The 13,019-nt window shown below is 42.5% G+C and overlaps 1 protein-coding gene across 1 annotated transcript in view; it reads right to left on the bottom strand.

The window, feature by feature from the left end:
• The window catches only part of COL25A1 (collagen type XXV alpha 1 chain), a 298,979-nt gene extending 286,431 nt beyond the window's left edge, over nucleotides 1-12,548 (bottom strand). Inside the window, exons 1-2 of the mRNA XM_036381685.2 lie at nucleotides 11,812-12,548; nucleotides 11,194-11,263 (exon numbers count right to left, since the gene is read on the bottom strand). Of these exons, the coding sequence (XP_036237578.1) occupies nucleotides 11,194-11,263; nucleotides 11,812-12,186 (445 nt within the window). The 5' untranslated portion in view covers nucleotides 12,187-12,548. The remainder of the gene's footprint in view (nucleotides 1-11,193; nucleotides 11,264-11,811) is intronic.
• Between the last annotated feature and the right edge of the window lie 471 nt (nucleotides 12,549-13,019).

Raw genomic sequence — 13,019 nt, 5'->3', positions numbered from 1 at the left:
ATTGAACAGGTAGACATTCTCTAAGAAAGTCCCCAGAAGGTTTCTATAGTCACAAGTTTGTTTTTACAACTATGTTCATTTGATGACTCCAGATTATGTCCTGTCATATGGATCAAAATGGAGCAGAGCAGCTGGTTACAAAAATCAGAAAGCAGAGGCAAGGAATGTATTGGAACCAAACCTCTGCTCCTGTAGACAGTAACTTTATTCAAAATTATGAATACTATGTCATTTGCACACTTTTGTTAATGTATTTACATCCATCATACTTTACAGATGCAAGAACTCTCAAATATGAAGACTTCTATCCCACCCTAACAGTCCTGTACAGGAATATAGTCATAATACAGAACAACTACTTCATTTTCCCTGCTCTAATTCACTAAGCACACTATTTCCTCTAAGGTGCATTGCTTTAAACTCGTTGTGTGAGAGCTTTTTTCCAGAATGTTTCAGTTCTTACACTACACATTGAAAACAGATTAATTTCTCCTTTTAATCCTAAGGTGGACTTTAATTGCTTGAAATACATAAAAATACCACCTTGTAGCAGCAAACCAATTTTAAGAGATAAAAAAAGTGAGGATTTCAGTCTTGCTCTATTTCTGTTATTGTTGGTGGTTCAGTTTTCAAGGCTCACACTTCTTTTAATTGGCCACTGTAATGGCTTATGTGCAGCCTCTTAATTGAATGTGATAAAAAAAGTCTTTCTACCACACATTAGGATATGGCTCAGCATAGAATTCAAACTAAGGAATTACACAGACCTGTCCTAAAGTGAAATTTACAACGGTCAGACTTAAATATTAATCTCCCTTAAGATTAGTCTCCCTACATTAAAGAAATACAGTGCACTTACATCCTTGCTGCATTGGAAAAACACTTCATCTTCACACAGAGAAACCTTTCCAGCCTTCTACAAACATGGCTGTCATCATTACAAAGACACCAACTCTAAGTAAGTATTGACAATGGCTGTCCAAGCACCGGTTCCTTTGAAACTGATGCCATACCACTGCATTTTTCACTCTCTCTGATTCATCAGTATTCAGTGTGCCTACTCCTAGGAACCACTTGGGAAACATATTCAAGATGATCCTCACTGAACAGAAATGTCTTCATAAACACACATAGATAGCTACAGCACACGCCATGATCCATTTCTGTGATAACACTGCATTTTTAAGTGCCAACTAAAGCCATTTCCTGAGCAGCCATTTTTAACACTGCCAACTAAAGTCATTTCCTGAGAAGCTTATTATTAGCTGACACAAACAACTACCAAGCATCCACCAGGACAGAGAACAAATAAAACCTGAGTTCAAGCTCACCACTGCCATAAAGATCACCTTAACAATGACCCCACTTCGGTCTACACTTGAGTCTGTGCGCACACAGCACATTTCCTGCTACAAGGACCAAATTAGTACCCAGAAAGTATTTTTACTGAGAAGGCTCTCCTGTCTGAAAGGTGAAGGGAATTAAAGAAATAGTACATTAATCACCTCTATGTCAAGCTGAAGTGATAGCTCTCAGCACGTGTCTCCCTTCAATTGGCAGTAACCTGCAGATCAGCAGTGGCACTGAAAACACTGAAGGAGCATTTGATAAAAGCACCAGAAGAGCTGACAGTACAGAGACTCTCCAGCCAACACTGAACAGTATTTGTCACAGCAATGCCAGTGGGCACCATCTGGATGTAAGCTCTGTGACTGGAGAAGAAAATATTAATACACAGGCTATGGAGTTTATCCTTTTAATCCCTTGTGGCCATACCCCTATGCTCAGGTATCAAGGCTTCCTCTAAGATCAAGGGAATCTGAACAGGAGCTTACTCAGAGACTAAGGGCACAGGGTGGGGAGGAAAAGGAGAAGTGCCTTCAAGCAGCTGGTTCTCATATTCTTAAGAGATTATTGGAGGTTCCAGCTGAAGGAAATACCTCCTCAACTTAAGAGGCATACACTTTGACTCTCAGCACTGCAGTCCTCTGCGAGGACCCTACCATCATCCAGCTGAGGCACTGATACATAAGAAACCCCACATAATTTCCTAGCAACAAAACTAGTGCTATACCAGCACAAGCAAGACCTTTGTAGCCCACTATGACCTTAACCATAAATATCTTTTTAGAGTGTTCAGTTAGCGTCCTTCAAGTTACAGGACGCTGTTCTGCTTTCGGATACACAAATCTGTCACCGCTGCAATGGCAGCCACACCTCTGATAAGGTATTTTGGTCTCCAATTTTCAATATAATTTCCTGTTTTCAAAATTTCTCCTGTGTTCCTCAAACACAGGCCTCACTTCTCCCCACACCCAATTTTATAAAGATTTTTTAAATAGCAGTTTTCCAGCACAATCTTAAGCACAGTGTGCAAGAGACTACACTCATCTAAGAAACCTAATTCATAACCTAAATCTTTAACATATACTTGTTGTATGATTTTTTTCTGTGCTTTTATATTCAGAGAAGGAATATTAAAAATACTCCAATGGGAGGAAAATAAATGGGGGGGGTATTCTTAAGACGGCATAAACTGCAAATAGTAGAATAGCAAAGTTTTAAGTCTTATTTTCTGCAGTCTTTCTTCCATTATATTTACAGCTTTTACTTTACAGCCCTTACTCCTAAGAGCACTAAAACTATTTAAAAGGGTAGAGAGGGCCAAGTTCATGAACTTCTTGTTTAAGAACAAAACAAACAAAAACACAAAGAAAAGGAGACAAGGAAAACACTCGGCTCTCACAAATCTTTGCTGATCAGGGAAGCACATCCCAGGTACCAAGAGACTGAAGCTGTACCTGGCACGAGTCTGTTACTTCAGCCAGCAGAAAGCAGTGGATCAACCACCTGGTTTTATGCAGGTTTTCCTTGCTGAGGCGAGCTGTGCTGTACACTGTGGCACCGTGACTTAGCAGGCAGCCCGTTGTGTGTCCAAGATAGGACAGAGTGTGACAAACTACCAAAACCATCATACTGCTAAATATATGCACTGGTATACAGTCCTGTGTACTGCATTAAAAGGAGGACCAGGGTTCAAAGAGAAAGATCATTTGACATCCTTCTCCTCAATACTTCCTCAGCTGAGCTTGTAGAAGAGCCGCAGAAGGGGAGGGGAAGCTACTTAGAGAGACTCATTAAGAATCCATCATTATTTCATGTACAGTCTTCTTTACAGCCTCCCAAGAACCTGTTAATCTGTGATCCACCCTCCTCTATAATCCCAACCAAAATACATCACCAAAGGTAAACATCTATGAAAAAAAATTGCAAGTCATATTCCCAAAACCCCAACTTTAATTCCTAAGCACCTAAAAAAATACACAAATCATTCAAAGTTTTCTAATATATTTACCCAATATATTAATTACAAGATTATATTCATGCGTAACCAAACTAAAATAATTCTAATGGCTAACTATCCTAAACTGAACTAAATGCACTTCATCTATGACCTTACAAAACAAAATCTATACTTGCTTCATACTTGTCAACTGCCTGACAAATTTTAAGACAGTGCAGATTAAAATATTATTACTTAAAATTTGCATTGCTTCTTGGTTGAGCATGTCTAAGCAGAAGTCACTGAAATAATTGAACTAATTTTCAAAGATTCTAAAATAAAAACTAATATCCCAGTTTTATCACCTCTGTTATTACACTCTTTCTTCATTCCATTTATTGTTTCTTTGCCTTACAAATGGCTGTCTTGCGATCTTTGGTAATTATAAGAACATCTATTTTTGTCTAGCAAAAAAATTTAGATAGCTGTGTAGTAACTTCCTAATTCTTCAAAGAAGTTAAAAGGCATTACCATCATCATCTGTTTCAAAGCTTTCACAGCACAAGAAGAAACAGTTACATGCAAACATGCATGCAAAACTCACAACTACATGTAAATGCCTCCTTCTATAAACATACATCTGCACAGATAAACAAGAAACAGTTTTAGTACAACTCCAACCCCACTAAAAAAAGAGCAGGGGAGGAGCAGACACAGTAAGCTTTACAGTGTACATCACAGACAAGACTGTCTTCTAACATATTTTGATAGCTGTTTTAAGGAGAGCACAATGATCAGGTTTTCTTCATCAGCACAACAGATGGAACAAGCGGTTTGCTTCACAAACAAGGAAATTGTAGTCTGCCTGCTAAAAACTAGGTAATCTATGGAAATACTTCAATACTAGATTATTTTAGCTAAGGCACACCTATGCACTAGCAATTCCTTGCACTCTATGTTCACCTCTCTACAGAGCAGAACTTATTTTTAGCTAAGGAGACTGTTTACATGAGGCTGCAGCACTTGTTCACAAAATTAAGGCAGATCAAACAACTTGTTGAGTCATGAATGACTACACACTTGAGTTGTGAACCACCTGGAAGGAAACACTTGACAATGATGGCCTAGATACATCTCCTTCAGAGACCAATAGCGTGCATCAGATGATCTCCTGGAGTATCAACCTGACCAGCACTTCTGAAGCTGCTCAAATCTACAGGGGCAAAAAAAGCCAGTATTTACATGAAAGGGATATAAAAAAACTTGCACATTCAAGTTGGACACTCTGTTCTGAAAATTTGTCCTGACATTTATTTTGATTAAGCTCTTACAAACAGCTGGTTCTGCTTAACTTAATCTCATTAAAAGTCCCAAGCAGACAAATTTAAGCAGGCCCTGTTCTACTGTAAGTCTAACCTGTAAAAACATGAGAGTCCACAAGTTTCCAAACAACGAGCCTTCAGCATCATGTTCACTGCTGTGTGTGTGTGTGTATCTTCTAGCTGCAGCTTTAGTTGTATTGAGAGAGAAGTGTTTCTCTCAGCCTGTTATTCTATGCCTTCTTACTTCTTATTTGTAGTTTAAGTAAGCAGACAGATTTCCTTTTTTGTGGTTGACTTAGGAAATCAACTGAAATGATGAAGGGGAAAGGTGCTCTTTGTCGACCAGCCTTCCCTGAAGAGGCTGCAGTTAGCAACATGACTCAAGGTCAGTGTGCATTAAAGTGTGATGGATGATTTCACCAGGTGGCTAACTTGAACACATTAGTTATATGATTTTATTTGGTAACCTAAAAGGCCCTATAAAAACAGCTTCTGTCAGTCATGCTGTTTTCAGATTTAGCTGGTTTTTTCCTGTGCTAAGTATAGACAAAACAGGCAGGTAAGCTGCAGCTAGTAAATTTAGATGGGAGTGAGAAAGAAGATGAGTGCTGGAATGCAGGTTTATCAGTGCTGTTCTGAAAGTACACTTCCAAGAACTCACTAACCTTTAAGGAAAAGGACAGGGGGTAGGTATAGCTAAACAGAACTCAGTTATACAAGCTTTAGAGACCCTTTAAGCAAACAGATGCATATATTGCCCAATTTAAGAAAGACAACAAGAAAAACCAAAACCTAATTACCACAGACATTATTAAAGCTATACACTATACAAGCATTATTCCAGAAATGGGCTTAACAGCCACTTCTCCCACTGCAACACTCACAGTATTTCAAGTGCTTTGACACCTCAGCAGTTTGAGATGGACCAGTGCCACAAATAAGGAAGCATAAGAACACATATAAGAATATATATATATATTAATATTATATATGTAATATATATATTATATATTCTTATATGTGTTATATATAATATATATTAATATATATTATATATAACACATATAAGAATATATTAATATTATATATATATTAATATATAATATTAACTTCATACATTGTAAGAACAGTTAGAAGGAAGGCTTGTTTATCTGCACTAATGTGCCTAGTTTGACATAACTCTACAAGTCTGAATTTATTCAACTCAAGTCATAGAAAAACCTTTTGTTAATAACACTTTTGCAATCAAACCAACCTTTGCTACAGCACTGCTGAGATCCTGAGATCAATAATATTACAAAGGAGAGAAATCTGGTGCAGTCCGCTGTCAATCAGTTCCCTTCTGAGGCACACTGTGTTTCATTCATCATGCTGCACACCCTACTTCCTTGCCCAGAGGGAAGGGAATTAAAAGGTCACCCCTTAGCCAATAAAATATATATTTAGCTATTTTGTGGGGAGGAAACTATCTTTAAGCAGTCATCCAAAGAAGATAGACTACCCAGAAGGTCGCATGCTGCTGCACATCAATAAGCATCTTGATCTAGAAACTGAAATGAAAAATATCAAACCACTGAAGGTATGAAAGGGAGACTCAGAGACCTGTCAGAAAAATTACAAAATTAGAGCTGAGCACTGCATTCAGCAAATAGATGATACAGAGATGGCAGAAGTAAGTAGTGCTGGGAGCTAGGTTAAGACAGCACACTCTGAAATTTTCAGTAACAGGAAAAAAATCACTTTGGATACTTTTTATATATATCTACATTTTCAAACACATAAATCAGCTCCTCTTTTCTTTCTTTACCTCTTCAGTCTTTCTTTCCAGGATTGCTTCACTGTAAGCATAATAAAAAAAAATATAAAAGAGTAATACCCTGCTGATACCTATTTCGTGATTCTTTTAATCCTGAAAATTGCTTTCTCCTCCATTCTTTCAGTCTCACTAATTGAAATGCTCCAGGGAACAGTCCTTGTGGAAATAAGAAAGAGCACCTAAATTGTACTTGTATTGCATGTCAAAACAAAGATTAGATGCTTAAGACAACAAAAATAGCACTGGGACTCTAAGAAAATACACTGATTTTTGCTATCCATGCTGCTATCAAAATATATATATAGCAGATTCATCATCCACTGAAGAACTGTAGCTGTAGGACACAGTTTTTGCACTGGAACTACCATAACCAAGAAAAAGACCAACTGGTATTCTATATTCCCTCAAAAAAACCACCCTTGCTTACGGCATTTTATCCTGAATGAACTGGTTTATACACATGCAACTACACTGAAACAAAACTGATGGCAGCAAATTGCATTGGGAAATTGGAGGTACTTCAAATGCCAAACCATAAAGCTCTCTAGGACTGGAACAGAGAACCAAGATGGCATGATCACAAAAACAGCACAAAATGACTGGCTAAGAAAGAATGACCAGAGCATCTGTGGAAAGAGTTTGAAGCTACAGAAAGGGAAAGAGTCCATGAAGGCCCTGAAGTCACAAGAGGAAGAAAATTGTATGCTTCCTGATATATACAAGAGAAAGAACAAAGAAACATTACCTGTGGAACTGAAGAAAAACAAAAGCAAATTTCCAGTCAACTTTGGCAAGTATCCAACACTGAAGTTCAGCTAATGTTCTGGGGAAGGAAAAAAAACCCCAAAACAAATCTCAAAACCTACAGACCCCGTAACTTTATATGCACGTTATAGTGAACATTCATACATCCTGTGTTGTATAGCTATACAGTTAAATATATCTCCTATGTAGCTTATACTTTGTCAATGCAGAACTAAAGAAATGTGTTCTTTTAAGGAATAAATTCACTACAAAGGTCTACCTAAAAATAGAAGATGGAAAAAAAAAAAGGTAATTGCTTCCTAAAACTGGTCCCTGGTCAAAAGGGACATATATAATCACCTGCCAGCCTTCCTGCTGAGAAAGCTTGAACTTCTTGTACTACCAGATTTGATTCCTACTCCTGTCAACTTTATGTGACTCCAGAGCAGGCTCTGAGGACCACTTACACAATGAGACATCATGGCACAGAACTGCAAGTGTCAGAACTTGACACTTCCAATATATAAAGGATCAGATCATTAAAACATATAAGCATATGTCCATTTCTGTTAAAGTCTACAGGTACATTCACATGTGAATGACATTGGGATGAGGAAAATCTGAAAGAATCTGCAAAAAAAAAATTCTTTAAATTCTGTTGAATGAGGACTATCCCTGTGCTTTCTGTATGTGTTACTCTTCCCACAACTGTGTAATTCTTGGCACTTAGTAAGAAGTACCCAGCATGGTGCTGGACTGTTCCTCATAAGAGCTGATTATGCTCCCACAGCCACTTAGAGGAAGATTTAGAAGTATGAAATAAATATCTACACACCTACATTTTCTCTTCATCTTTTAAAGTAGAAAAACATCAACTTAAAATAAAAAATACACCTGGCAAATGAAAATTAATTTATTATGCTTAAAATTATTTCAGCCACTCAATTTGCCTCCCAGTCCTATGTGCAAAAGGCCAACTACCACCAGTGACTGCAGCACCAGCTAAAAGCACAAGATTTACACTGGCACTCTTATTAGAGCTGAGGTAATTTAAGAGGAATGTCAGCACAAATTTACTTTTCAAACTTTATTACTCTGCTTTAAGAAGAGAAAGAATGCTTGCTATTGTAATTTTTAAAATATTTACAAAATCTTTGGTATCTGGTTTTAGTCACACAGAGTTAAAACCAAAGCTCTCATCACCCCACATCTCGTTTCTTTCATAAGAAAATAGAACTAAAGAACAAGAAACATCACATTTAGTGAAAATAAAGTTTTCAAAGAGAAATGTGATCACTCTTCACACTAGATGAAATTGAAGGCTACCACTGAATTAAAAGGAGCCACATGTATACTGCCCTGCAAGCTGTGAGCTTGTGAATCTGGCTTCCAATAGGTAACTGAGCCATTCAAACCCACTTTGAATGTGCAGGTTCCAACCATAGAGAGGCAAAAGGGGATGAAAATCTCAAGCTAATCACATCTATGCCAGTTGCATAACTTTAATCCTGAACCAGAGGCCACATTCTCACCCTCCTGGCTGCAGATTGAGCTTCCTTCTCTTCTTTTGGCAGAGAACAATGTAACCTACTTTTAAATAATCTTTATTCCTCTTTGAAGAGAAAGATGAGGGAAACTGTCCTGGTGGCCATTCAGTGGTGACCTTCTCCAACAACACAGAGACATTCCAAAAATCACCTCTGTACCATGAAGGCCTTCCAAAGTCATCTCTAACAGACATGTATTTTATTATTACAGAAACACAAGAAAGAAACAAAGAAGTTGAGCAAAATACAGAAGCAAAAGGGAACCATGTGAGAAAGAAGCAATGTACCCTTTGGCTTTGCAAATAGCAGGCAACAGAAAAACCACAGATGTACCATGACACTTTTCCTATTAAACCAAATACCTTTTTGAACATAACTGTTTGTAACAGCAACATTAAGGATTAAAACAAAAGCCCAACCTGTGCAGCCAAAAAGGAGTTCTAACAGAGGGAACCAAATGAAGAAGCAACAATTTATTTCCTCTATCCCCTCCTGCTCTGCCTGATGCCTGCAGTTAGGACGGCACTGTCCTCAGGTGGTGGTGCCACTCAGCCCCTGCTCTCTCAGACAAGGCTCCCAAGATGATTCCATTTTGAGGTAGACACCTGTCCACTGGCAACAAGCATGAGAGCATCAACTGCAAAATGAGGCTACCACATGGCAACATCTTTCAGTCACTACAAAACTTGCTTCCAAATTGAAACAGCTACCAAGAGGTGAAAAGCTCCATATCACATTTCTAATCCCTCCTCTCTGCAACTTTTTTTTTTTTTTACTTTGTAATGATTCATGCAAGTTTTCCTGGTCTTATAAATCTTGCTCCCTTGTATAAGTTCCCCAAATCACTTTGACTCTCACGTAGCAAGGATTTTTACAATGCATGTGAGAAATATTCTGTTGCTCATTATCTATTTGAAAACACGTACTTAAGAAAAAAAGGTCAGATAAAAATTGGTATAATGTGGAGCTCTAGTGGTAGTGAACAAGTAAAGCAGCATGTAACACCAATCATGAAAAGTAGATATTGACCTTTAGTAGGAAAACAGTAAGTGAAAATATGATAACAGATGGATTTAAACAAGGAAGAAGAAAGAGGAAAAGAGCTTAGCATCAAATTAAACATAATTTCAGGCTCACAGAATGCACCACTGAAAACACGATGAGTAACTCTCTTTTCTGCGCACAAACTTGCATCTTGTAATTCACTGCAGTGAAGCAACAGAAAAATAAGATCAGTTTGCTTATGTTAGCCTTAGAGAAATATATATATATACATATATACTACAGCAGGAAACCAGTGTTCCTTACCAAAACTAATGGGGAGTTGAGTAATTCTATGCACTCTTTTAAAACAGTCCTGGTCACATATATTGTCCTTCCCATGGTAACTGTGGCAACTCCAATACCAGCAAGGAAGTAATCTGTTCTCAGCTGTATCATCACAAAAATAGAGTACCAACCACTGTAGGCAGCTTTAACACTGAGATTCAGCACTCCCTTCAGACTGATCAGTTTGGCAGAAATTGAATCCTAAACTAGGAAAGCTCCATCCTTATAAATCAGTACTATCACACATCCTGCTGGCAAGCATTATCAGCTTAAGTCCTGTTGACAGTCGCTATTCCACCTGTAAAGGAGATGGGTTTTCAAACAGAGTGAGAGGACATGCAAAGCATCCGCTGCATCTAGTGTACCTCATCACAGAGGATGCTCGACCTCCTACATTCCCTTGTGAAACACTGGCATTATTTTCTTAACTTCTAAGATGCTAGATGAACTTGGATATAGTTTAGAAGAAGTTTATAAAGCTGAAACAACACTGACAGTTATCAGACTACCACAAAGGAGCACAAAGACCACAGAAATATTGCAGTGTGAATGTACAAACAACTGTGCAGTATTAGAAGGGCCCATTTCCAAAGTCAAGTGATATCCCTGCACAAACACACATAGTTTTGAACCTTCAGTAGGAAAAACCTGCAATTCCTTCCTAGGGAAACTGCTTTCCACTAAGACTACAGAAAAACAACACTGTAAAAGGCTTATGTATATATTACTGCTAACTTGCAACAGACCCTCCACCTATTTCAATTCATGTTATAAATCGTTCAATATTTTTGCTAGGGGCTTTTGCTCCACTTCTCAAGTTGAGTACACAGTGCCTTGATTCAGTACTACCCCATTTAAGACAGAATATATTTCAGCTGTTAGAGTGGATCATTAACGTCTTCATAAGCGTTCTTGTTTGGCAACATCCAGCCTAATGAGTGGTTTTCATTAGCATTAATTCCAATCTAGGGCCACAGCAACAACCAGTCATTTTCTGGTTTCACTGCAATTACATCTTTTGCGCCCAAGGAACAGCTGTTGATTGAAGAGGCATCCCCTGGACCTGATTTAGGTGTATTTCAAAAACGTGGGACACCAAACAGCCCAGAGTTACAAGCCTCCGAGAGGAGATTCCCGAGCTGTGTCTGTTACCTGGTGGGCAGTTGCACTCTGGAGCCGCTTCTCTCGCTACTCGTATTTTTGCCAAGTGCTCGTAGGATTTCTGGGGGCGAGAGAAGCAACATGAGGGCGGGCACTTGGCAAGGAGCTCGCCCGCCACAGGCAGCGTTCCCGACCGCGGCCGCACTCTGGAATTTACCGCTATGCCAGGGGCTGCGCAACCAGCGGCGGCTCCTGGGCTTGGACCCGGCCTAAGGTGTCTCAGTGACCTCAGCACCCCACAGGGACAACGCCAAGCCCGACACCTGGGGGCTCTCGCACCGCCGCCCAAGTGACCCCGCTCTTTCCGCCGGCTCCACACGCGCGGTGCAGAGGCGCAGGGACGGCCGCAAGTCACCCATGAGCAAAGCGCCTCAGCAGGGCTCCCTCCGATCCCCAGCCCGCCGCTCCAGCAGCCCGGGGCGCCCCCGGCCCGCTCCCCCTCCGGCCCCGCCGCCCCCCGGGGTTCCAGGCTCACTTTCCCGCTTCACCCTCCCACCCGAGCAGCTCGCCCCGGGCACCCTTCCATGGCCTCGGCCGCTCCCCGCCCCGAGCATCCCCCATGCCCCCCACACGCACACCGCACGCAGCGGCCACCCCCGTCCCGCACACCTGGGCGAGAAGTCGCTCCACTTTCTCCTGCATCATCGCGTTCAGCTGCTCCAAGGAAAAGCCGGGCAGCGGCGGGAGCGGGGCGGCGGCAGAGAAGCCCCCTCGGGCGCCTTCGATAGCCGCGACCCTGGCCTGGAGGTCGCTGGTCCGCACCCCCAGGTAGACGCAGGAGGCCGCGGCCAGCGCCGAGAGGAGCGCGGCCAGAGCGGAGCCGACCGGCCCGGCCCGCCGCGGGCAGCGGTCCCCGCCGCAGCCGGGCTTCCCGAGGCCGGGCTTCCCGCTGCCATCCTGTCCTGCGGCTCCTCGGCTCTTCCCCAGCGTGCTCGCACACCCTTCAGCTGCGGCAGCTTTGATTTCCTTTCCCCCGCCCCCCATGGAGGCAATTAGTTTACAAACAACGATAACAAAAATAACAGCAACGAAGTAGGGGGAAAATAAATAACGAAACGGCAAAACAGTTATTTAAAAGAAGAAGAAAAAAAACCGCGGCAAGTAGAAGCAAAGCCCGCAGCCGGCTGACACACTTTGAAGGCGAAGCGGCGGCGCTCCGCAGCCCGCACCGCACGGCGCACCGCCGGCAGCGGGTCGCGACCCACCCCGCGGCAGAGGCGGCGGCGGGAGGCGGGGGCGGCGAGCCACAAGCCGGCAGCAGGGCTGGGTGCGAGGCGTGCCCCCGCGGCTTCCAGCCGCCCTTCGGAGGGAGCAGCGTGCTCTGCGAGCGCTTTGCCACTTGTCAGAGAGGTTTTCAGGCGCGGGGCGGGAAGCGCCCCCCCTCCGCCTCCCGCTCCCCTCCCCGCTGCCGCCGCCGGAGGACTTGTTGCTCCCGCTCCACCTGCCTGCCGGCGCCCAGCAGCCGCGCCGCGCCAGGCGGGGAAGCCCGCAGGCGGCAGGCAGCCCGCGCTGCCCCGCATCCCCGCCCTCATCGGCATAATTTATTCACCTAGGCGGAGGGGCGGCCTGCGGGCCGCGGGGGCTCGCTTTGCCTAATGCATGCACGGCGTGCTGGACATCAGACTCACAAATTAGGAGGGCGAGAGTCGCAGGGGCCTCAGGACGGGCTCCCACGCCGGGTGGTACTGAGGAGGGGGCTGCAAGGGGCGGCTGGCCGCGCCGGGGCAGCTCCGGAACACCGAGAGAATTTACGGCGGTTTATGGCTGGGCTGTCATGCCCACGGTGCGGGCATAAAGCACGGGAGCGCTCCGTTGTC

This window comes from Molothrus ater, chromosome 4, assembly GCF_012460135.2.
Source record: "Molothrus ater isolate BHLD 08-10-18 breed brown headed cowbird chromosome 4, BPBGC_Mater_1.1, whole genome shotgun sequence".
NCBI classification, from domain to species: domain Eukaryota; kingdom Metazoa; phylum Chordata; class Aves; order Passeriformes; family Icteridae; genus Molothrus; species Molothrus ater.
Note: the sequence above shows the minus strand (reverse complement) of the source record. Positions and strands in the feature narration are given on the sequence as shown.